Genomic DNA, 27,466 nt, shown 5'->3' with positions numbered 1-27,466 from the left:
TACAGTGCTCATGTGTTAAAAAAAGGGAAAGGCTCATAAAAAAGAGAAAAAAAAAAAAGAGAGAAAAAAAAAAAGAGAGAAAAAGAGAGAGAATCTGCTGGATTTCTTGTTCACTAGTCAGCCACAGAGTGGGGGGCGGTTGGGGGAACATGACCTATTAGGTGTTAATTAACCTCCTTAGCGGTATTCCCGAGTGTGGCTCGGGGTGAAATTTCAGAGCCATTAGCAGTAGCCCCGAGCCACACTCGGGGTACCACTAGGGAGATCGCTGAATCCTGTAAGAGAGGGTACTCCCTTTGTCCCCGGGATCCAGCGATGTATCCCGGCAGTGTGCGGCAGCCGGATCTTCCTCCCGATGCTCTGCGCCCCGGCTTCCGTCTCCTGCGATGTGACGCTCACAGGGGGGGTGGAACCGGGGGCTAAGTCAAATAGTAAAACACCAAACACACTGATACATTACAAAATAAAATAAATTCACATTAGTTTGCCCGCCAGTGCCCTTTCCTGCAGTTTCACTATATATATATATATATATATATATATATATATATATATATTGTAGGGGGATCAGACTCAAGGCAGGGACACACTCACAGTTTCTTCAGAAAATGTCAGGTTTAATTCACACTCAAAGTTCATAACAAAAGAAACTGGCTCCTGGCCAAACAAACAAAAGTAAACTTCCGCTCAGCTGAGCCTTACTGTGTTTGTAGTCCGTTTAAAGTCCTTGTTCAAAGGTATGTGTATTTTCTGGAACAAACGATAATATCCAAGTTTCAGGTACAAGCAACCATGCTCCCATTTGCTTCCTCTAATGGAGACATCCACACTCTCTCTGAGATCAGGTCCAGCTGCCTTAATCAAGGCCTAGCCAGAGACCAATAAACTATGGTCCACGGAATTGGGAATCTGTCCCACCCAGAGCACTATCAGATTCCCAGTAAAATCAGCCCCGGATCAGACTTTACTAATAAAGGGTAAAGAACTAGCACTCTTTACCATAATGTCTTTGTTGATTTTACCGTAGATTGAAAAATCTAAGAATCCGTGGAGGAACATAGACCCCATCAACCATTTCCCCAGCCATTTGGAGCTGTTTTACCAGCACCCTTCTACAATATATATATACATACATACATACTTTAACTTATTTATAGTTATTTATTATATTATAATTTTGTGTTTCAAACTTTATCATACCCGAGATGTCATAAAGAAGAACGCACAGTAAAAAAAAAAAAAATCATATGTAAATAGTTGGTTTGGGCTGCTCGTTCTTAAGAATTACTGGCAAAATAATGGTACCGCTTTCAGCACCTAAAATCGGAAAGAATCATACCGCCAGGGAGGTTAACTGGTTTTCTATCCTGCTATGGTTGTGTACATCTCAGAACTAGTTGAACAAATGGACAGAACTACACATCCCTAGGCAGGAAACACAGTTCCCTTTATTGTATTTCATCATCTGTATATTTATTAGTTTGCCCAGAGTTCATCTTTGCAGTGACACTAAACGATACCCTTATGCTCCAAAAATAGTTTATAGCTATTCACTACCATATGACCTTCTAATCTATTTTTCATGACTTGTTTTTCTTCCTCCTAGAAAAGTCCTCTGTGAGCCCCCAAACCCCCCTTTTTCCCCTAGCTTCCTTTATTTTTAAATGAGCAGTGCACTTCAGTTATGATCATGTGCACTGCTCTATGCACTACAAATCCCATCCTCCATAGTTCCTAGTCCATCTAAAGAGTGAGTAAGAGAGAGTGGCTATTGTAAGGGATTAGCTCGGTGGTAGGCGTGGATGACCCCTTGGGGGGTGCGTTTTCACAAGAAGATAGCCGAGAAATGCTTGCAAACAACAGTTTGGTTTATTAATGTATTTTTCTTCACCAGACTGCAAGCGTCAAAACCAGCAAAATAAAATAAAAGACAAAATAAATCCTTGCCTTGTGGGTGGCTACCTTCTCACACTGGAACCTATCTAAGAGTCTGTCCCCAACCTACTGTTGGGCAGACTTTCGTATCCTACAGCGGATACTCAACAGTCCATGTTTTATCTCTTCACACAGCACATGTTCATTTAACAGGTCCCTTTACTCTTCACAATGAGAATGTCCCCTTGCTTGTCTCTGCACATGGCAAACATTCCTTTATTTATTCCACATAGAAATAGTTTGTTTTCTCACCTTTGAGAAGTCTTCACAACTGGTTAATTTCCCCTTCACACAGGAAATGTCCATTGGTTTCTTTTCAGCTAGAAACGATCCAAGACCTCACTTCAAGTAGTCTTCACACTTGTTACCCTCTTCAGCTTCACATCGCTTTAGGAGGTCTTCCCCATGCTCACACAGCTTTCAGGGGGCACACGTCTGTCTGTCCTCCTCTCCCAGCCCACACGGCGACAGGAGGCAGCAGTCCTTCTCCCAGGCTTCCTCGGCGTCGGGAGGCACACATCTGTCTGTCCTCCTCTCCCAGCCCACATGGCAACAGGAGGCAGCAATCCATAGACTTCCTCTGGACAAATTATAGAGGCCTTCATTTCATCATTCCGAACAGCTGAAGGCCTTTCAACTTCTTTACACCTTCCTGCTGCCTTTGGCAGCTGACACCCTATAGTAATTGGTGAACTTTCCAAACCAGGTGGAAATGTGTCTCCTCTCTGTGACTACATCCCCAGATTTACCTGACTTCCTGTCACATACCCCCCCCTCTTGTTTCAACCCTAGGGTTGGGACACAGATTTCCAGACATGCATGTGTCAAGCACTGCTGACTCTCACTGATAAGCCTCCTATTATCCTCACGCTGACGGATGAAACTGTTTCTGTCATCTTCATTGACAGATTTCTCATAAATGTCACACAGTTTGTCTCTCATCTCATATACACATTTTTCCACTGCATTTTTGGCATCATTTCGCTTCTTCTCAAGTTTCTCTTGCATACAAGTTTGTCCTATCCGCCATGGAGGACCGTGATCCATAGGCAACTCAATTTTGCTAGTCTTAAAGTCTTCAACATTCTTAAGACGATTCTCTCTGCAATCAACAAATGATTTCCACAACACTTTGAGAACCTCTGCTTTACTTAGCTTTGTTCCAAGAAATGTCTTCTTGAGCTTGGCTTGCTCTAAGAGGCTGTGCAGAAGGCGTTCCATTTGCGACAACAGGCTGTCACACATTTCTTCAAAGTGACCCCTGTTCATTTTTCCAGCGACATCATCAACTTTCCTTCCACTAACATATGCGTCAAAGGCAACAACACAGTTGAACCCAGCGATCTGGGTGGTATCCATTATAGACCTCCTCTCTGCATCAGTGAAGAAGCATGGAACTGCAACACATTCTTTTACAGGTTTCTTCAATGCACTTTCTGCTGAACTATTTGACCGCTCAAGGTCACCTAGTTCCTTTTCTCTATCTGAATTCCACATGGAATGCATCTCACAATCACGATCAAACTTCTGCCACCTGTCTTTCACCATTTCCATTTTGGAAATATTCCCTGAAAGGCACTTATTCATTTGCTTCAAGCTTTCACCAACAGCCTTCGTTTTCTCCACTAGGTGGCGTTTGCTTTTTTTCTCTCAGATTTATATCACTTGCTTTAGTTTTCTCCGCTTTAGTTTTCTCCACTAGGTTTTCAGCCTGAACTGAGAAATCTTCACATCTCTTACACAGCTCCTCCGTTTGCTGAAGTTCTAATGATACTTTTTCCAATGCTTGAAGTTTTTGAAGGAACGGTTTATTCCAAAGGGGTGATTCAAGCCACATGTCATCACATTTCTGAGGCTCACTCAGGACAGACCCCAAAACACTGATCCTTTTAAAAACATCATCAGGCACACTATCCCCTCTTTGGGACAGATCCTCTGTTGCCTGTAATTCCTCTTCCAGTTCCTGCAACGGAATCTTCATCTCTTCCACTTGCTGTTCTAAGGCTCGCTTAGACTCTTCTAGCTCCTGAACGCTTTTCACAACATCATCCTTGGAGCTGACCAAATCTTCCATTTCTGTACACAGCTGTTGGTTAACTCTTTCTAGTTCAACCTTACACTCTAGAGCTTCCTCCAAGAAGCGAGCCAAGAACAGGGCTTTGCTCTCGTTATCACGCGCCTCCGTTTTTGCACGGTCACGTTCTTCTGCATATTTTGCAGACACAGTCTTCTCCTCACCAAGCATCTGATCAAACTTCTTTTTCACATCTTCAACACACTCTAATGAACCAACGCTTTCTTCCATGCCTTTTTTCATATCCGCTATCTGAGCTTGCAATGTTGCGACTTGCTCTGGTTTTTCTTTGCTTCCTCCTCCTCTTTTAATTGTTCCAGGAAGCCATTTTTCACATCTTCCATTTGTTTGAGCTTTGTGCTAAAACTCAGCCTTTGACACCTCTCTTCCTGTAAGAGTTCCTGCGTGTCTTGCAGCTGCGATTCCAAGATAGAAAAATCTTCCGCAATTTCTCTAGATTTTCTGTCTGCTTGAGAAAGCTGATTTGTGACATTTTCCAACTCAACCTGCAGTCGGTTTGCCTTCTCTGACAGCTTAGCACACAATCGGTCACCTTCTGACATCTTGAGTTGCGATTCCAGAAGCTGTGCCTCTACTTTTACCCTCTTATGTTCACAATCTCCTTTTCCCTGCATAAGAGCCTTCACCTCATTGGCTAGTTTCTGGGAATGAGAATGTAATTCTGCCACACAGGCTTCTTTCTCCTTTAACTGCTGCTGGACACGTTGGGCTTCCCCTTTCCAACTTTCACAGTCCGTACGCAATTCATCTACCACATTGCTCAAAGTGGTGAGCTCATACACAGTACTCAGTAATTTAGCCTCTCTTTCACTTTTCTCGTTGTCGCTGAGAGACAATGTCGTTTTCAGAGCAACATTCTGTTCCTGCGCCCCCTGCAGGTCTATTTTTGTAGCTTCCAAAGACTGAAGACTTTTTTTTCAGCTGATTACGCAACTCCAACATTTCACCCATTCTTTGCTCCTGCAAAGTCTTAACTTCAATTTCCTTCTCCATGAGGATGGTATCTTTCTCCTTTATAGTGTCTTGACGTTTTTGCAACTCGACCAAAAGAAGAGCAGTGGTTTCTTCCCACTGTGACACATGAGACTTGAGTAGTTCATTCGTTTCCTGCAAGTTTCTATGCTCATCTTAAGCAATTCCAAGGCTTGTTCCTTTTCTTCCATTTTCCGTTGCAAGGCATCCAACTCAGCCCTGCACACATACTCGGTTTCCTCCAAACCGATGGCCTCCATTGGCTGCTGGCGTCTCTGTTTCCAGCCTGCCATGCTCTCTTGGTGAGCCTTTTGTTGAGCTGCAAAGCTCCGCTGTTTCAGCATCTCCCCCATTTTGAGTTTACTTTTCATCTGAGCACACTGCGTCTCCATAGCAGTTTCATCAGTGTTGCTAGGGACAACAACCTTCCTCTTTAGTAGACTCTCTTTAGGCATGGATGGGGCTCGTTCAGACGGTAACATCCCCTCCATTCATAGAATCTGGTCTCTCATTTAATCTATCTTTGCATTTTTCAGGCGTTTTGATCGCCCCATCTTCAATAACTCCACAAACAAATTTTTCACATTCCAGCAAAAAATGTTCAGACCACTGTCTCTTTAACACATGTAGTTTTTCTCTCTCTTGCAAGATCTCTTTTCCTGCGCACACAGTTTGTGCAGTCCCTTGCACCAGACACAACAAAGTTCATCAAAAATTTTGAGACCGCTGTCTCTTTAAAACACGTTTTTTTCTCTTTCAGGATCTTCTCTCCTGCACACATAGATTGTGCAAACAACAGTTTGGTTTATTAATGCATTTTTCTTCACCAGACTGCAAGCGTCAAAACCAGCAAAATAAAATAAAAGACAAAATAAATCCTTGCCTCTGTGGGCGGCTACCTTCTCACACTGGAACCTACCTAAGAGTCTGTCCCCAACCTACTGTTGGGCAGACTTTCGTATCCTACAGCGGATACTCAACAGTCCATGTTTTATCTCTTCACACAGCACATGTTCATTTAACAGGTCCCTTTACTCTTCACAATGAGAATGTCCCCTTGCTTGTCTCTGCACATGGCAAGCATTCCTTTATTTCTTCCACATAGAAATAGTTTGTTTTCTCACCTTTGAGAAGTCTTCACAACTGGTTAATTTCCCCTTCACACAGGAAATGTCCATTGGTTTCTTTTCAGCTAGAAACGATCCAAGACCTCACTTCAAGTAGTCTTCACACTTGTTACCCTCCTCAGCTTCACATCGCTTTAGGAGGTCTTCCCCATGCTCACACAGCTTTCAGGGGGCACACGTCTGTCTATCCTCCTCTCCCAGCCCACACGGCGACAGGAGGCAGCAGTCCTTCTCCCAGGCTTCCTCAGCGTTGGGAGGCACACATCTGTCTGTCCTCCTCTCCCAGCCCACACGGCGACAGGAGGCAGCAATCCATAGACTTCCTCTGGACAAATTATAGAGGCCTTCATTTCCCCATTCCGAACAGCTGAAGGCCTTTCAACTTCTTTACACCTTCCTGCTGCCTTTGGCAGCTGACACCCTATAGTAATTGGTGAACTTTCCAAACCAGGTGGGAATGTGTCTCCTCTCTGTGACTACATCCCCAGATTTACCTGACTTCCTGTCACACTATGTTCTTACATTCAGGGGGACCATAGACAACAAACGAGGCCACCCTCTAACAGGAAGTCAGATTACAGCAGCAACAGGAAAAAAAATAAAAAAAGAATTTGGAGATTTGGAGGAGTCTGAGTGTAATAGAGCGTACTTTCTTCAGTTACAAATACATACTTTGGTAGATTCTTTTTAAAATCAGAGTTTAGTGTCAAATATATGAAAAAATATGAGCAGCACTCCAGAACTTAGCTCCTCTGTTTGTGGTTATTGATTGTTACAAAAGACTGCATAAGCCCCGTACACACGTACCGATTGTCGGCCGTAAATATTCGGCCGCCGAACGATCGGCCGATTGTCGGCTTGTTAGTATGATGCTTCCGACAACCGACAGCGACTTTTCGGCCGAACAGAATCGGGTGTGCAGGCTATAAAATTTTTGTTGGCCGTCACCAGAATGGCCGATTGTTCACCAGTCAGTACAGAATTCGGCCGACAAACAGCAGATTAGCAAGACTGGGCATGCTCAGAAAAGAAAAAACACACGGAAAGTTAACCATCACATGACATCACTTCTGCAGTCGGCTGTTGTTGGCCGACAAAATTTGTGTGCGGTCTTTTGCACTTTTCAGCCTACAGGACAGCACCGGACAAAAGACGGCCGATCGTTCGGCCGACATTCGGTACGTCTGTACGGGGCTATACAGTCATTTCTCCACCCAAAAAACATCCTCCCTTGATGTGTTTCACCATTGCTGGTTTGCTCACTCCTATCCTTATGAGCAAGTCAGCAGTGGTGAAATGTGTGTAGCAATCAATAGGCACAAGAATTGTTTTCACCCCCATAGATCCCCCTTTGGAGCAGGCCAGGGTCCCCTATAGATCCCCTTTAGAGTAGGGTCCCCATTTAGCATGCCTTTTTAGAGCAGGCCAGGGTCCCCATAGATCCCTCTTTAGTCTTAATCTTACCTTTTCACCTATATTCCCTATGCTACCAGGTTTCCCTGCACCACCAGATACTCCAGACACTCCCTGCAAAGAATATATATATATATATATATATATACAGTAAATATATATATATATATATATATATATATATATATATATATATATATATATATATATAGCCAATATGACCCGCTTTGGAGCAGGCCAGGATCCCCACAGATCCCCTTTAGGGCAGGCCAGGGTCCCCATAGATCCCCCTTTAGAGCAGGCCAGGCCAGGGTCCCCCATAGATCCCCTTTAGAGCAGGGTCCCCCATAGATCCCCTTTTAGAACAAGGTCCCCATAGATTCCCCTCTTAGAGCAGGCAAGGAAATTTCTAGTAGGGGGGGGCACTTGCCCCCCCTTGCTGACGCCCATGTTAAAATGTTATACTATTATAGCATGAGACAATAGACTATATAAAGCTTTGCAGCCAATGTGAAAACCTTTATTTTCTGAAAACCTCTCAATATGTACAGACAATTTTTATTTTGTTACACAATATCTAATAAACGTGCCTAATGTTTTCCAATGCTTCTTTCGAATAGCAATTATTGCTTGCAACCTGCTATGTACCAACGGTCAGTGCTACATCAGTCCTGGAACTACAAACCCTGAGTGCCGCTGTAACAGTGGCTTTATACCAGACTCATCACAGTCTAACAGGATGTGCACAGGTAAGTTATATAACATAAATATATTACTCTATTTTTTTTATTAATGGCTATATATTACATTCAGGCAAAGCAAGACTAAGTTTTACAGCACTGTTTGTGGGGGCGCCTATTTTTATCAGTGTTTATGGCAATTGTAATTATTGTTTATTATTTTATTTTTTTCCTTAAAATATACTATATCTGTATTTTTTTATTTTAGAATAGATGAGTTTGGTTTAAACTGTGTCATGAATATCTGTAGAGAGATGGCTAAAACAAATGTTTACCTCCTTTTTGAAGTCTGGCCTGTGGAGGATTTTTGCAGAATTGTTTGCCTGTACTGTATGTAGTAAATATATACGAATGACTGTCCATTATTATTATAGTATTTAATCCAAAACAATTATGTCTTACAGATTTCAATGAATGTAGCCAAACGCCATGTGAACAGATCTGCTCCAACACACTTGGCTCATATTCATGCTCCTGTCAAGATGGGTATTCTAAAAACCCAAGCAACACAAATCAGTGCATCAGTAAGAATAACTTTTTTTTAATTTTATTTTTCACTTTACAAAAAAAATCACAAATTTGTTAAGATAGATTGCTATCGATGGTATTTTGATGGTACTTAAAGAGTAACTCCACCTTTGTTAAGAAAAAAACTTTTCCCTCTGGGATGAATCTTTGTTGCAGAATTCTACCTTTTTGTTATTCTTAAGAAATAGCTTGCTGTATCCATGTGCAAAGTAAATGTGAATGGGAGTGACTTTATATTTATCAATCAGATGCCCAAAATCTGATTTGTATTTTAGTGTAGACTTCTGGGAATATCAGTTAGATAATCACCCAAGCAGGAAATCACATTTCTGGGGGGCATTTTCTACACCATCTGAGTGAATACCTCCAGGCTGCCATATTACATTGCATTTTACAGAAAATTACAGAGCTGCAGCTTGAAAAGGAAAGCTCATGTTTAATAACGTCTTGTTACAATAAATGTATTTTTTTTTTTAATTGGCAATATTTTTTCCAATTCCTCCAGCAAATACCAGTTACAGAGATGAGGTATAAATTACACATATATATATATATATATATATAATACATTTTTAGTTTTAGGCCTGCTTTAGGAGAAAATCATACTTCTCTTCTAACTTCTATTTTAGTGAATTAACCCCATTAGGTACATATAAACATCCATTATTATGTTTTCACCTGGTGATCTGGCCAGTAGTAACACACCTCCTGTATTAGAGTGCCCCCACCCTGGATAAAGGGGCACCTTTGGACAGCATCATTGTCAGTCTGCAGGGAGGTGAATGTTAGATGTACTAGAACAGGGGTGTCAAACTCAAATTTCATTGTGGGCCGCATCAGCATTATGGTTGCCCTCAAAGGGCTGGTTATATATGTAAGATTAGATGTCCAGAGCACCCCACACCCCCATACATGAGATGTCAAGAGTCCACCCCCCCACCATAAGTCAAGAGTCACCCTCCCTTCCTTACATCACAATGCACCCCTTTACCTTGTACTACTGCCAGGAAGAAGATGCGGGTGGATCTGGGAAGAAGAAAGTGCAAGATCTGAAGGAGTGCAAGGTCTGGAGGAGGACCAGAGATCCGCTTACAGAATCTGCTAAATGCTCAGACCAGGGGAGGCAAAGACAAGGTGGTGTTGTGGCTGCACAGAGAGGCACAAGATCTGTAGGAGGAGTTCTGCCCTCCTCTCTGCTGCAGACTGCTGAGAGGGGGGGGGGGCAAAGACAAGCCTTTCTGCAGCAGCACAGAAACTGGCAAAGGAGTTTGTCCTTTCTGCTGTTTTACATAAATAAATAAATAAACGCTGATCATTGTGAGCACCCCTGTCAGTGTTAAATGACAAATCTCAACTCTGTAACTGGTACTTGCTGGAGAGCTTTTGCTTTTAAAAAAATAGACTAACTGGCTGGATCACGAGATGAAAAGAAACAAAGAAAGCCTAAAAAAGAAAACTAACGCAGCCATCCTATCTAAGAACTGATAAGCTGCAATAAAATAAATGTATGTGTTTGCGGATTTATACCACTTAAAAAAAAAAAAGAAAAGAAGAAGAAGAAGCTCCAATTGACTGTAATATAAACATTTGTCAGCAAAACTTGTTCTTTCCTGTGTCTAGAGAAAGTGTTTTTTTTTTTTTTTAAATAGAGAAAACTTGTCAAAAATGTTACTGATAATGTTATATGAAGTTGTTGCTTTTTCTTATCCTTTCACGACACTTGAAGCTTAAAGTGATTGTAAACATTAGATTTTTTAAAAGATAAAAAACATGTCATACTTACCTGCACAATGCAGCCCCAGGCCTCCTCTTCTTGGGTCTCCCATCGGCACTTCTGGCTCCTTTCCCAGCTAAGTGCCCTCAGAGCAAGCAGATTGCTATGGGGGCACTCGTGTGGATTTGCTCTTGAGCTGGCTCTGTGTGTGTGTCCATAGACACAAAGAGCGTGGCTCGGCCCCGCCTACCACTCACTCCTCACTAGTTGTATTTGAGCCAATGAGGAGGGAGAGAACCACTGCTCTCATGCACATTGTTGGATCGAGACCAGGCTCTGGTAAGTATAAGGGAGGGCTGGAGGGGAGCTGCATACAGAAGGTTTTTAACCTTAATTTAGAGAATGCATAAAGGTAAAAAAAACCTTCAGCTTCTACATCCACTTTAAGTGCAAGTAGAATCAAGGGTCTGCTCACGTTAGCAAGATGTATTAGGGTTCCATTAAGAAATAATGGTGCTGCAGCACGCCTGAAATAAGGATGTGTGTTTTTGTGTGCTGCAGGAGTGGGTGTTATTTTGCCTGCATTCCTGCACTGTACAAATGTAAATGGAACCTAAAGCTGACCATACATTTTACAATTTTCTAATTGAATTTCCTTTAGATTTACCTTTTCTATGTAGTGCAAGGTCCTGCCGGATTGCATACAAATTTAAAGTGTTTAGGTTTGACCTCATATTATATGGTTTTGGTAAATCTAAAGGAGACTTGTACAAGAAAATTGTACAATGTATGGCTAGCCTTATGCCCCGTACACAAGTGCAGATTATCTGAAGACTTTTGTCTTCAGATTTACCTTTTCTATGTAGTGCAAGGGCCTGCCGGATTGCATACAAATTGAAAGTATTTAGGTTTGACCTCATATTATATGGTTTTGGTAAGTCTACAGACAAAAGTCTTCAGATAATCTGCACGTGTGTACGGGGCATTAAGCTGGATACACACTATCCAACTTTTGTGGTTAGATTTCCTTCAGATTTACCTTTTCTATGTAGTGCAAGGGCCTGCCAAATTGCATACAAATTGAAAGTGTTTAGGTTTGACCTCATATTATATGGTTTTGGTAAGTCTAAAGGAAAAAGTCTTCAGAAAATCTTATAGTGTGTATGGCCCATTAGTCTGGTGTATTCCTGATGCTTCTGTTATGGGCCATACACACTATAAGATTTTCTGAAGACTTTTTCCTTTAGATTTACCAAAACCATATAATATGTGGTCAAACCTAAACACTTTAAATTTGTATGCAATCTGGCAGGCCCTTGCACTACAGCTAAAAAAAAAACAGCTAAAAACACTCACTTTTTAGACAATAAACAAGACAGATCATCCACCAGAAGCAAGCTCATCATCCGGCGACACTTCCGGTTTGCCTATCGCTCAATCCCCATGCGTAGCGTCACACCCACGTGACTTCATCAGGGAATGCCGATAGGGTAATAGGCATGTCTTTTTGTTGTTCTGAACAAAACTTTTTCATTATGTCGGAATTGAGCAATAGGCAAGCCGGAAGTGTAGCCAGAGGATGAGCTCGCTGCTCGTGGATGATCTGTCTTGTTTATTGTCTAAAAAGTGAGTGTTTTTATTTGTTTTTTAATAAAATTTGGGAAACATTATCACACTATGTGGAGCTTTCCTCTCTTTACACATCATTCACATTGAGGGGCTATCCGGACCACCTACTGGACAACCACAGATGAAATATTACCCATTTTAGAGGTTCATCAGTTGAGGATTTGAATCCAGATTCTACCGTTTATTTTTCACTGTTTACTTATGGACATTTTTGATGTTTCTTTCTTCATCTGATCCTGCCATTAAGAAAAAAAAAATTAAGTTATCAGAAAGGACTTGCTTAATGGTTTAAACCACATATAAAATGTGCAATACTGTATTTGTATCCACCCAAGCCTCTCCAATCGAATTTAGGTCTTCAGTAGCACTAAGTAGTAGTTTACCATGCATTATACCAATCATGTACAATCCATATGTGAGTGATGGGAAGAGGTGTAGGTGCATAGCAGACAAAATACTTGTGTTGCATCCGGAGCTTAAAAATCAGATTCCGACAAAATAAGATAAAGCTAAAAAAAAGTTGGCATATATACATCTTTCATGCATTAGCCTGGGCAGTTATAATAATTCTTCTATAAAACCTGGGTAGAAAAAATTGCACTGGTCCTCTATTGACTTATATAATATGCACTGTGCTTGAATATTCATAAATGACAGTCACAGTCAAGTTTGCATTCTTCAAGTATCCATGTTATCTGTCAATGGAGGCAATATGACCAGACTGGTACAGTAAGATGAAAATTTTGAAAAACTAAAAAGGCTGGTTAGTATAACCCAAAAAAATATAAAATGCATGTTCTAGAATAAATGTTATAAACGTCATTTCTGCTTGCCTATCATATCAAATTCTTACTTTTGCATTTCTCTTATAGTTTTATTTCATATATCTATAGTTATATGATATATACGTTCTGTTTTTTTTTTTTTTTTTTGCAGTGAATGATTATTGTAGGAGATCTCCCTGTGTTCATGGTCAGTGTTATAATACTCTGTATAACTATGTATGCCTGTGCAATGCTGGATGGGAGGGATCCACATGTAACACAGGTAAGTCACGGTAATAGTTTCCATTTGGTTTTAGATACAGTTTTTTTTCGATTATTAACATTTGTCAGATAGTTCTAACATTCATCAAGGGATAACAAATTCTTTTAATTAGGAGGTTTTTGAGAAACTGTTTTTTAAATCTGGTCAAAGAGCTCCAATGCAGTCACCTAATACATATGTGCATGCACAGCACAATCATGTCCTTCATTGTATACACAAAGGGCATTCAAAAGGAAATTTACATCAATGTTGCCAGGCCATGCTGTTACAGTGTTTAGAGTGTGGGGTTGACTTTTGCATCCAAGCATGTATGTATCTATGCACGTATCTCAAATTGTACTGAAGCTACAGTGGTGATCGAAAGTTTGGGCACCCCAGGTAAAAATTTGTATTAATGTGCATAAAAAAGTCAAGGAAAGATGGAAAAATCTCCAAAAGGCATCAAATTACAGATTAGACATTCTTATAATATGTCAAAAAAAGTTAGATTTTATTTCTATCATTGACACTTTCAAAATTACAGAAAACAAAAAAATGACGTCTGCAAAAGTTTGGGCACCCTGCAGAATTTATAGCATGCACTGCCCCCTTTGCAAGGCTGAGACCTGCCGGTGTCATGGATTGTTCTCAATCATTGTCTGGGAAGACCAGGTGATGTCAATCTCAAAGGTTTTAAATGCCCAGACTCATCTGACCTTGCCCCAACAATCAGCGCCATGGGATCTTCTAAGCAGTTGTCTAGAAAAACTGAAACTGAAAATAGTTGATGCTCACAAAGCTGGAGAAGGCTATAACAAGATAGCAAAGCGTTTTCAGATGTCAATATCCTCTCTTCGGAATGTAATTAAGAAATGGCAGTCATCAGGAACAGTGGAAGTTACAGCAAGATCTGGAAGACCAAGAAAAATATCAGACAGAACAGCTCGCAGGATTGTGAGAAAAACAATTCAAAACCCACGTTTGACTGCACGATCCCTCCAGAAAGATCTGGCAGACACTGGAGTTGTGGTACACTATTCCACTATAAAGAGATACTTGTACAAATATGGTCTTCATGGAAGAGTCATCAGAAGAAAACCTCTTCTACGTCCTCACCACAAAAAATCAGCGTTTGAACTTTGCAAATGAACATATAGACAAGCCTGATGCATTTTGGAAACAAGTTCTGTGGACCGATGAGGTTAAAATTGAACTTTTTGGCCGGAATGAGCAAAGGTACGTTTGGAGAAGAAGGGGCACAGAATTGAATGAAAATAACCTCTGTCCAACTGTTAAGCATGGGGGTGGATCAATCATTGTTGTATTGCAGCCAGTGGCACAGGGAACATCTCACGAGTAGAAGGAAAAATGGATTCAATAAAATTTCAGCAAATTTTGGATGGTAACTTGATGCCATCTGTGAAAAAGCTGAAGTTAAAGAGAGGTTGGCTTCTACAAATGGATAATGATCCTAAACACACCTCAAAATCCACGGGGGATTACATCAAGAGGCGTAAACTGAAGGTTTTGCCCTGGCTTTCACAATCTCCTGACCTCAACATAAATTAAAATCTAGGGATAGACCTTAAAAGAGCAGTGCGTGACAGACAGCCCAGTAATCTCAAAGAAGTGGAAGACTTTTGTAAGGAAGAATGGGCAAAGATACCTCTACCAAGAATTGAAAGACTCTTGGCTGGCTACAAAAAGTGTTTACAAGCTATGATACTTGCCAAAGGGGGCAGTACAAGATATTAACTCTGCAGGGTGCCCAAACCAGACGCCATTTTTTTGTTTTCTGTTATTTTGAAAGTGTAAATGATGGAAATAAAATCAAAGTTTTGTTGACATATTATAAGGATGTCTAATCTGTAATTTGATGCCTTTTGGAGATTCTCCCATCTTTCCTTGGCTTCTTTATGCACATTAATACAAATTTTTACCTGAGGTGCCCAAACTTTCGATCACCACATTTCCACTTGGCATTACACTAAGGGGTATATTTATTAAGCAGTGAATGTGACTTTCATCAAATATTCACTGGTAGTAAAGCAATCATTGTCATTTAAAACAAATGTACAAGGAAGGTTCACCTGCAATTAATGTTTAAAGAATTTTTATGTGTGTACCCAGCGCTGTCTAACCATAAAGTGCTTAATATGTATCTCTATTTATTATTTGTGCAGAAACATATTTAAATCACAATACATAATCCTTTTTTAAAAAAATTAAAGTACAATCAGTGCAAAAAATGTGCATGAACAATAGGTCCTTTAACCTCCTTAGTGGTATTCCCGAGTGTGGCTCGGGGTGAAATTTCAGAGCCATTAGCGGTAACCCCGAGCCACACTCGGAGTACCGCTAGGGAGATTGCTGGATCCTGTAAGAGAGGGTACTCACCTTGTCCCCGGGATCCAGCGATGTATCCCAGCAGTGTGCGGCGGCCGGATCTTCCTCCCGATGCTCTGTGCCCCGGCTTCCGTCTCCTACGATGTGACGCTCGCAGGGGGGGCGGAACCGGCAGCAAAGTCAAATAGTAAAACACACCAAACACACTGATACATTACAAAATAAATTCACAATATATATATATATATATATATATATATATATATATATATATATGTATGTATATATATTTTTATATATATATATATATATACTTTAACTGATTTATAGTTATTTATTATATTATAATTTATGATTTTGTGTTTCAAACTTTATCATACCCGAGATGTTATAAAGAAGAACGCACAGTAAAAAAAAAATCATATGTAAATAGTTGGTTTGGGCTGCTCGTTCTTAAGAATTACATGCAAAATAATGGTACCGCTTTCAGCACCTAAAATCGGAAAGAATCATACCGCCAGGGAGGTGCTGGTTATGATATTCTTTCAGTGCCAGTATAAAACTCTGGTCCCACTGCATCTGGAGTATTCTATCCAGTTCTGGTCGCTAGTCCTCAGGAGGGATGTGTTGGAGATGGAGAGAGTCCAGAGAAGGGCAACTAAACTAATTAGGGGATTGGAGGACCTTAATTATCAAGAGCGTCTACAATCGCTTAATTTATTCTCCCTGGAGAAGAGATGCCTGAGAGGGGACATGATAGCAATTTACAAATACCTCAATGGTGATCTCATTATAGAAAAAAAGCTATTCAGTCGCAAGGATTGCATGAGGACACGAGGACATACGATGCGATTAGAGGAGAAGCGTTTTAACCTCAGGCAACGCAGGGGGTTCTTTACTGTTAGGGCAACAAGATTGTGGAATTCTCTACCACAAGAGGTAGTTTCGGCGGGAAGTATGGCTACTTTTAAAAGACTGTTGGACATACAGCTCAAGGATCAGAACATTCAGGGGTATGAGAAATGATTATGGGCACACACACCTACACAGGTTGAACTGGATGGACTATTGTCTTTATTCAACCTCAACTAATATGTAACTATGTAAGTATGTTCCAACAAGTGCAGTTGTGTTCCCCTCCTTATGTGCCCTTACTCACCGACTAGTGATCGGTTAAACGCCTGTGTTTCAAAAATAATCCTCCAGTGGCAAAAAAGGTTTTTTCTTTCTTTTATTACTCTGGCAGGTAGGTCCAAGAACCTCATATGAGTGTAGGGAGATAGAATCAGGAGAAATCCACATATAACTTATAAAAGCCAATTTCGCGCTTACAAAACTCTCCTCTTGAAGGTAAAGAGGAAGGTGTATGGCACTGCCAAAGTGTACTAGTGATTCCGTATGTCCAACAATGATGCTAAATGTGTATTCAATATCTATCTCCACTGTGAATCCTAAATTAATAAAGTGTCGGGTGCATCATATATGTGACAAGTATAAATATGTGCAAGAATATAGGGGATCCAACTCTGTGAGGAATTAGTAATAGTGCTAAAACCGTGAAGGAAAAAATGTATGCAAATAGGTGTAAAATAGTATTGGATAAAAATATATATATATAATTGATGAGTAATATCTAGACAATAAATAAGAAAAAATGGATGAAGAATATAAAATCAGTTGGATCCACTTAAATAAACTGTGAAGATCTAAAACCTTATGATCGTACAGTAAAAAGCATCATATATGGCATAAACTGAGTAAACGATAGATGTATAAATCTTATGGCAGCAATAGTCCAAGTATAAGTAAGTCCGTGATAACTAAAAAACCTAAAAAGGGAGGGTGGTCCCACAATGGGAAAAAAACCCTTCCTAAAATAGGGAGCAGAAAGTGACTTGAGTGCAGGTGCTCTAATGACGAATATTTGGAGGTGCTCAGATGTTTAGTGACAATTCAGTGCTCCCCGCACCCCTTGGACCGCACTCACCAGAGCTGTACACCCCTACAGGGGTATCAGGCCTTGGATATATAATCCTGGGGTCTCCTTCACTGGTTATCAGAGTGATTGGGTGATCCAATTTTCTGCCCGAATCTTGCAAACCAGGGTCCTTGGTATTAGGGTCCACAGGTGCACCGATATATATGGGGGAAGAAGGCTCACATAGAGTAGTACCGCTTTTAAATTGCTTTATTAAGAATTAAAAATAGGTACTCACAAACGAAAAGAGGGTATTAGCATGAAAAAACAGCAATAGTAGCGCACTTCCGGGACGCCGTGCGTTCCACGGGGCGGATGTGCGTTCCACTTGGGCGGATGTGGCGCGATGACGCTCTACGTACGTTTTGTCGTGATGACGTCTTCAGGAGTAGCGTCATCACGCCATCTCCGCCTCTTTATACCAACATGGTAAACGGGACTTAATGCGTGCTCCAATCAGAGAGCCGTATACAGCGTAAAAAATCGAGACGCACGCTGTTGCCGGGTAGAATTGTGTATCTTTAAACTTGGTGGATTTACATGCTCACGGCTGTATAGCTAAAATTCCAGAGATGGACATTTGTAACCAAAAAAGTATGCAGTGTACCATGTTCAAACTAAGGAAAAACAAGGAAGAAAAAACGGACTATAAGGAAGTCAAGTCCTCCCTTGTTCCCGCTAAATCACTAATATTCTAACAATGCCTGCTTGGGTATCGAGTCTGTTTACCATCTTGTTCAAAGAAATACATCATCAAATAAGATACAGTAGCATACAGTAGCATATAAATAACATATAGTACTAAACTAGTAGTGATAATCAAAAAATGTGAATAATATAATACTTATAAATATAAAATATATAAATATAAATAACCTTACATCCAATCCAAGGGTATAGACAATTAATATAAATAAAAATATATATGGATTGCTACATATAAAAAAAGATTGATATGTGAACTAAAACGATAGTAATAGTGATAATAGGTAAAAAATGATATTGGTGATAGTGGATACATAAAAATATAAATAAATATAATAGAGGTGAAATAGAATAATATGGTATATGCTCTATCCTATGGATAAATAAATAAAATAGGAATAAATATAATAGAAGTGAAATAGATGGTGTATACTCGTTCCTGTGTGAACATTATAAGGCTATTAGATGTACCAACTTCAACTCCTAAATGGTACTCACTAGCTAATATACATTCAAAGTATAATGAGGGCTGGTAACTTAATATGAGGGACTGTACTCAGTATGGAGTCGAAGAGAAAGAGGTAGGTATTGACAGCATTATGGTATGAACAAATACAAATAACGGAATAATTAGTGGCTCATATATAATCATTGGGGGTAGAGTACCCATCCAATTGGAAGAAATCTGAATAGAGGAATAAATAAGGGGAGATATGAATGGGGGAATGGTAATAAAACCTTCCCACCCGAAAATCAATTGTTAAATATTCAAGAAATGAGGGTGGGATAGAAAAGGAACACCATTTGGTGTGTCCAAAAAGTCTAAAGGTGGTCCTTACAGACATATGATCAAATTTGATGGGTAATCCCGTAATCTCAACCAGAGGAAGAAGGTTAGGTGGGCCATAGGGTTAAACCTGGTGTTGAATTAGGTCTAAAAATTATTAAAATGTTTAAAATATAAATATACTGAATTTTAAAAATTAGAAATAAAACAATTTAAATCAATATCCAGGTTAAGTCCTTTGGGTTGAAGTGAATCGAGCAGATATATCCACTTCGTTTCATTTTGAGAAATTTTTCTCAGTTTGCTTTCACCTCTCCAGTGTCCCTGAATTGAATCTATACCATAGAAGACTAGCCCTTCAGGGTTTTTGTGATGAACTTCTAGGTAATGTCTGGAGAGGCTGTGTTTCGGAAAGCCGTTTTTAATATTGGTTATATGCTCTCTAATCCTAACATGAAGAGGTCTGGTAGTACATCCTACATATTGCAAATTGCAAGTGCATTCGACAACATAGGTGACATGGGTAGTATTACATGTAATAAGGTTGTTAATCATATATCTTTTGTGGTTCACTTTTGATTTGAAGTCCAGTATTTTTCTCGGCTGGGTAGGATTGTTCCTACAGGCTACACATTTTCTACACCTAATAAACCCCTTCATATCGGGAAAAATTTTGACATTTTTTGGAGGGTCAATCACATTTTTGACCAATCGGTTTCTCAGGGTGGGTGCTCTACGGTAGATAAATTTAGGTCTTTCTGGGAGTATCTTGGCAAGTATTTTGTCACTTTTCAACACTGGCCAATATCTCCTGAATATCCTTTCTACCTCCTTATATTGTCTGTGGTATCCTGAAATGAAAGCACCTTCAAATGGTCCCTTATTCTCCTTTATTTTAGTTTCCAGTAGGATTTCCCTGTTCATGTTTCTAACTTCTTCCCTGGTTTTTTATAAAAGGTCCTTTTGGTACCCTTTCTCCTCAAATCTTTGCATTAAAACAGATGTTTGTTGGTCATAGTCTTCTAATTTCCCACAATTTCTCCTCATCCTCATGAATTGTCCTTTCGGGATATTGTTCTTCCATTTTGGATGGTGACAACTAGTTTTCGGAATATATCCATTCTTGTCTGTGGTCTTAAAAAAAGTCTTTGTTTGTAGACGGCCCCCTTCTTTAAAAATTTGTAGGTCAAGAAAATCAATCTTCTGCAAATTCCAATGTCCGGTGAAAGTCAACCCGTATGGGTTGGAATTGATTTCTTCCAAAAATTCTTGTAAGGACTCTCTTGTCCCCTCCCAAATCATTATAATGTCATCTATGTATCGTTTATAAAATTTGATTTCCGGTAAATTTTGGTTGTAAATATGCTGCTCCTCCCACATGTTCATAAAAACATTTGCCACACTGGGGGCATATCTTGCCCCCATGGCCACGCCTTTTGTTTGTACATAAAAAGATTTATTGTACCAAAAGTAATTGCTTTCCATGGATAGTTTAAGGCCTTCAAGTATATACTGTATCTGAGTTCTCTTCAAACTGTTGTCCTCATAAAGTGCTTTTTTTATTGCACTAAGCCCATCTTTTTGTTTGATGCTGGTATACAACGAATTAGCATCTATTGTGACCAGGAACTGAGATTCATCTGTATTCAGATTCTTAATTTCTTTAAGTAATTGGGTACTGTCCTTTAAATAGGACCTTCCCTTAGATACTAATGGTTGGAGAAATTTATCTAAATATTCCCCTAATCGAGAGAACAGGAACAATCCTACCCAGCCGAGAAAAATACTGGACTTCAAATCAAAAGTGAACCACAAAAGATATATGATTAACAACCTTATTACATGTAATACTACCCATGTCACCTATGTTGTCGAATGCACTTGCAATTTGCAATATGTAGGACGTACTACCAGACCTCTTCATGTTAGGATTAGAGAGCATATAACCAATATTAAAAACGGCTTTCCGAAACACAGCCTCTCCAGACATTACCTAGAAGTTCATCACAAAAACCCTGAAGGGCTAGTCTTCTATGGTATAGATTCAATTCAGGGACACTGGAGAGGTGAAAGCAAACTGAGAAAAATTTCTCAAAATGAAACGAAGTGGATATATCTGCTCGATTCACTTCAACCCAAAGGACTTAACCTGGATATTGATTTAAATTGTTTTATTTCTAATTTTTAAAATTCAGTATATTTATATTTTAAACATTTTAATAATTTTTAGACCTAATTCAACACCAGGTTTAACCCTATGGGCCACCTAACCTTCTTCCTCTGGTTGAGATTACGGGATTACCCGTCAAATTTGATCATCTGTCTGTAAGGACCACCTTTAGACTTTTTGGACACACCAAATGGTGTTCCTTTTCTATCCCACCCTCATTTCTTGAATATTTAACAATTGATTTTCGAGTGGGAAGGTTTTATTACCATTCCCCCATTCATATTTCCCCTTATTTATTCCTCTATTCAGATTTCTTCCAATTGGATGGGTACTCTACCCCCAATGATTATATATGAGCCACTAATTATTCCGTTATTTGTATTTGTTCATACCATAATGCTGTCAATACCTACCTCTTTCTCTTCGACTCCATACTGAGTACAGTCCCTCATATTAAGTTACCAGCCCTCATTATACTTTGAATGTATATTAGCTAGTGAGTACCATTTAGGAGTTGATGTTGGTACATCTAATAGCCTTATAATGTTCACACAGGAACGAGCATACACCATCTATTTCACTTCTATTATATTTATTCCTATTTTATTTATTTATCCACAGGATAGAGCATATACCATATTATTCTATTTCACCTCTATTATATTTATTTATATTTTTATGTATCCACTATCACCAATATCATTTTTTACCTATTATCACTATTACTATCGTTTTAGTTCACATATCAATCTTTTTTTATATGTAGCAATCCATATATATTTTTATTTATATTAATTGTCTATACCCTTGGATTGGATGTAAGGTTATTTATATTTATATATTTTATATTTATAAGTATTATATTATTCACATTTTTTGATTATCACTACTAGTTTAGTACTATATGTTATTTATATGCTACTGTATGCTACTGTATCTTATTTGATGATGTATTTCTTTGAACAAGATGGTAAACAGACTCGATACCCAAGCAGGCATTGTTACAATATTATTGAATTAGCGGGAACAAGGGAGGACTTGACTTCCTTATAGTCCGTTTTTTCTTCCTTGTTTTTCCTTAGTTTGAACATGGTAAACTGCATACTTTTTTGGTTACAAATGTCCATCTCTGGAATTTTAGCTATACAGCCATGAGCATGTAAATCCACCAAGTTTAAAGATACACAATTCTACCCGGCAACAGCGTGCGTCTCGATTTTTTACGCTGTATACGGCTCTCTGATTGGAGCACGCATTAAGTCCCGTTTACCATGTTGGTATAAAGAGGCGGAGATGGCGTGATGACGCTACTCCTGAAGACGTCATCACGACGAAACGTACGTAGAGTGTCATTGCGCCACATCCGCCCAAGTGGAACGCACATCCGCCCCGTGGAACGCACGGCGTCCCGGAAGTGCGCTACTATTGCTGTTTTTTCATGCTAATACCCTCTTTTCGTTTGTGAGTACCTATTTTTAATTCTTAATAAAGCAATTTAAAAGCGGTACTACTCTATGTGAGCCTTCTTCCCCCATATATATCGGTGCACCTGTGGACCCTAATACCAAGGACCCTGGTTTGCAAGATTCGGGCAGAAAATTGGATCACCCAATCACTCTGATAACCAGTGAAGGAGACCCCAGGATTATATATCCAAGGCCTGATACCCCTGTAGGGGTGTACAGCTCTGGTGAGTGCGGTCCAAGGGGTGCGGGGAGCACTGAATTGTCACTAAACATCTGAGCACCTCCAAATATTCGTCATTAGAGCACCTGCACTCAAGTCACTTTCTGCTCCCTATTTTAGGAAGGGTTTTTTTCCCATTGTGGGACCACCCTCCCTTTTTAGGTTTTTCAGTTATCACGGACTTACTTATACTTGGACTATTGCTGCCATAAGATTTATACATCTATCGTTTACTCAGTTTATGCCATATATGATGCTTTTTACTGTACAATCATAAGGTTTTAGATCTTCACAGTTTATTTAAGTGGATCCAACTGATTTTATATTCTTCATCCATTTTTTCTTATTTATTGTCTAGATATTACTCATCAATTATATATATATATATTTTTATTCAATACTATTTTACACCTATTTGCATACATTTTTTCCTTCACGGTTTTAGCACTATTACTAATTCCTCACAGAGTTGGATCCCCTATATTCTTGCACATATTTATACTTGTCACATATATGATGCACCCGACACTTTATTAATTTAGGATTCACAGTGGAGATAGATATTGAATACACATTTAGCATCATTGTTGGACATACGTACACTTTGGCAGCGCCATACACCTTCCTCTTTACCTTCATTCTTACTATATTTCTAGGAATATAGTGTACAGGTGGGCTGCAGCCAATATCAAATATTAGAGTCTAAAATTATCCTAAGCGCGGATTTTCTACATTTCAAAACTCTCCTCTTGCATGTGAGCATGTAATGACACTGTTCTGGAATTCAAAAGTCGAGGTTTGCATTCCAAAAAGTGGACGTGACATAACTAGAAGTATCCACCTGCTTAATGCATTTCACTCCACCCAGGAAGCCTCCTCAAAAGATGGGGGATTTTGGTATCCGATTCTATATTTATATGGTTAGCACCTCCTACTACAGCCATCATTACTTCCTCCTTTACCTATTACACCCATACTTACTCCTTCCTGTTAGCTCAGTTATTTCTCCCCCATCTGCAGTATGGATTTTCTTTTCTGTCACTGTTAGTTTTTTCTATGACTCTATCTTTCTATCTTTTTCCCACTTACTTTGTATGTAAACTGTTTCAGAGTGGCATCACACATCTCCACATTCACATTATTTGAATCACAGTTAACTTATTCAATGTTCAAAAATATAAACATATAATTATATTTTTTTAAAGCTTAAAGAATGTTTTATACATTTACCCCTGAATATCGGCATTGATGATCATTAGCAAATTCCATCACATAGTTAAAAAAATACAGTGTTGCTTTCTATTGCAATAATTTGCCTAAAGCAAATATTTTTAGCCAGGAAAATCCTGTGATTGCTTCAACTACAATAGGGTAGCCAAAGAAAAAACTTTATTTTTAAAATGTTACTAAAATGGATCTTTGATGTGCTGAAGGTTGCTGGTCTTATAAAAATGATACAAGTAGATCATGCTCACTTTGTTTAGTATAGAAAGCATAGGACCGTACCCGAGTGCTACTGCTAATGAAAGGCAATCAAGCAGAAAGAAAGCCAAAAGGGGAATAAGAGAGTGATGCTGTGATTTGCTTTTCTGTTGGGGGACCCACTGAAACCCCGGGTATTTAAAACTCATAGTAATTGCAACCTCTCTGATCCCTATTTCAAAGCCACTTGTACTGCACACTTGAAAGTAGTTCTATATTTTAATGTACTGATGTAGATAAGTGCTACCATTGTATGCTCAGCTAAATTATTCTTCTTGCTCCATTAGATATTAATGAATGTGTGAGAAACAATCCCTGCAGCTCGTACGGCACTTGCAATAACACCCTGGGCTCCTACACCTGCATTTGCATGCCTGGATGGACTGGACCATTATGCACTAATGGTAGGTATCAAATGAAGAACTAAATTTCTCTAATCTTGAAGTTATCTTTCCCTTTACCCACAAAGCAGAACAAAATATTTTTTTATGATGCATGCCCCCCCCCCCTACCCCCCTATCCTTCATACCTAACACCCCCCCCCCCTGTTTTGCTCAACTGTTTAAAGGGAAGGGGCGTTTCTGGGCATGGGGGAATGTAAACCTTGTCCCATTCTCCTATTCTCCTATGATGGAGCACTTAATGCCTGAACAACCAAGTATTAGGTAACATTTAAACCTGTTGATTTAACCTGTATGACCAAAGCACAGGTTCACTAACAACAACACATCAATCCTGACTCTGAATAGACACAACATATAACTTAATATTTATTACCGTGTTAAATCTGTATATAACTGTGTAGGCAGGCATAGGCTGACCTCCCTACACATGTAGTGCTGTCACAACCACCTGGCAGGGAGGGTGCAAGACAGGAGGAATGCACAGGAGGGTCATCGGGTGAGTAGCTATCTGATTGGAACCTACTGACCCAGATGACCCCCATGGCCATCTTTAGAGAGGGCAGTGATTATAAAAGGCACAGGCTCACTGCAGTTGGCACACATTGTGCATCTGACTAGGTCAGGGACAATAATCTGCTGGACACAGATAGTGTGCCTAGTGTAGGGAGAGCACAGAGGAGGAGGGACAGCATAGGAACTGCTCGCTAGTGCTGCTGTAGAGAACCCCTTTTACTACTAGTCCTTCACTGCTTACTACTTACTACTCGCCTTTTGTGCCTGGTCCTGTCAGTCTCTGAGCATTGCTCCCCGCAAGTACTGTACATTTATCTGTGAGTGTTGCCACAAGTGCTAAGTCTGGTACCGTTTGCTAGAAGGTTCTTGACAATACAATTCCTGCAACTCCTCGGGGGTGCCTACCAGCTGGGCCTTTCCATAGTCACCGTTAGTTACTGTATCTGATTGCCCCCTTCATGCCATCAACTACACAGCGGTAAAAAATGTTTGTGTGCTTATAAAAACAATAGTAGCAACCCATGTTCTTTTTAGAGGAATGTTTAGGAAATTGAGTTACTATCTAGCATGCAACTTGCCCTAGAATGGCTGGTTTTGCTCAGTTTAGTAGCTCACAGTATATTTGCATTATTGATGTGAATGCCACTTCACCTTATTAACTATATTTTATAAAGTAAACATACACTTTGCAAAATAAAATGTCATACTCCTTTATTACCTTGACTGTAATATTTATGAATAATTCTGATTCGATTGTTTTATTTTACTTTTTGCTTCATTGTCTGCAGCTAACTTTTAAAATCATATATGTCTAATTTAATTCATTTTAGATATCAATGAGTGCCTTTATAACCCATGTGGCAGTAATGGAATTTGTTACAACACTCCAGGAAGTTATGTATGTTCCTGTAATTCTGGATTCACTGGGGTCAACTGTCAAACTAGTAAGTGAACCAATAAAATCCTTTAAATTAGCATTGCATTCAAGACTTCATCTCTGTAATCTTTTTATTTATGTTTGCAATAGTGTTTGTGCACTTCACTAATATTTGTTTTTACACCCACAGATATTAATGAGTGTCTGAGCAATCCCTGTAGGAATGGTGCCACATGCAATGATCTCATCAATGCGTTCTCCTGTACCTGTGCTCCAGGTTTCACTGGCAGGTTCTGTGAAATAAGTAAGTAGCAAACATCCAAGTTTGTGAACTTATTTGAGTGGTAAAGTACCAATGTTTGGGTCCCAAATAGGCAAAGCTTAGGCAAAACTGGTGAGGTGTGTCCAACTGTGGGCATGGCTGTGTGTGAATGGAAAGAGGTTGGATGGATGGATCGTAGCTTGAATAAGCCAAAAATGATTCTGCCTTTATATTGCTGCCAGTATACATATTTGGCGTACATAAATGTTCTTTTCTTTTGTCATTACAGGTATTAATTTCTGCAGCAGCACTCCATGTAGGAATGGGGGCATCTGCACTAGTCTGAAAAATGATTTCATGTGTTTTTGTCCATCTAACTGGCAGGGGAAGACGTGTATTAATGGTAATAATATACCTATTATTATTTTTATAATTTTTATTGTGGCTATTGTTATCATAGCGCAAATGTTATCAATTAGGAAACAAAATTATTGAGCTGATAAACACTTTTATGTTTCAGATGTGAATGAATGTATAAATGGGCAAAGCCGATGCAGTCCTTATGCAAGCTGTACTAACACTGTTGGATCATATTATTGTACATGCCAATCTGGATACATTGGGGATGGATTTACCTGCAGAGGTATAGCTAAATGTTTATTTTGAATTGCTTCTAGATAGCCAGATCTTTAGGGTATAGAGGAATATATTTTTAATTTTTATATTCTACTGCATCTCATTTCATTTATCTTCGTTATCTTATTCTTTAGTAATAGTTTAGAGTTTCGGCCTTCTTCCTACATAGGCAGATCCATTACCTGGAACTGCAGACCCTGCAAATGACTTTCATTTTCAGATGCTTTTGCACATTATTTTACCATTATTAGTTGTGCTAAATCAAAATATTACTCACGTTCTAAGCCAGGGCTGCAAACATTTAATTATTTTACCTTCTGAATATGTGCATATAGTATATCATGACAGTGACCACATATCCACTGTGAAAAGAAGGATATGTTTTAGTCTGAGTATCTCCTCAGTTTATGCAGATGTTACAGACAGTCCCACATGGACAAA

At 39.4% G+C, this 27,466-nt stretch overlaps 1 protein-coding gene across 1 annotated transcript in view; it reads left to right on the top strand.

Moving 5' to 3' along the window:
• LOC309550512 (uncharacterized protein) overlaps positions 1–27,466 on the top strand; it is a gene marked incomplete at both ends in the record, with an annotated part of 232,977 nt that overhangs the window by 67,658 nt on the left and 137,853 nt on the right. The window contains 8 exon segments of the mRNA XM_082250875.1: positions 8,163–8,291; positions 8,687–8,806; positions 13,090–13,200; positions 24,621–24,737; positions 26,081–26,194; positions 26,318–26,431; positions 26,679–26,792; positions 26,910–27,032. Coding sequence (XP_082107001.1) covers positions 8,163–8,291; positions 8,687–8,806; positions 13,090–13,200; positions 24,621–24,737; positions 26,081–26,194; positions 26,318–26,431; positions 26,679–26,792; positions 26,910–27,032 — 942 coding nt within the window.

This window comes from Pelophylax lessonae (assembly GCF_965119305.1).
Source record: "Pelophylax lessonae genome assembly, chromosome: 3".
NCBI lineage: Eukaryota > Metazoa > Chordata > Amphibia > Anura > Ranidae > Pelophylax > Pelophylax lessonae.
The sequence above is the reverse complement of the archived record's forward strand: the minus strand, read 5'-3'. Positions and strand labels throughout refer to the sequence as shown.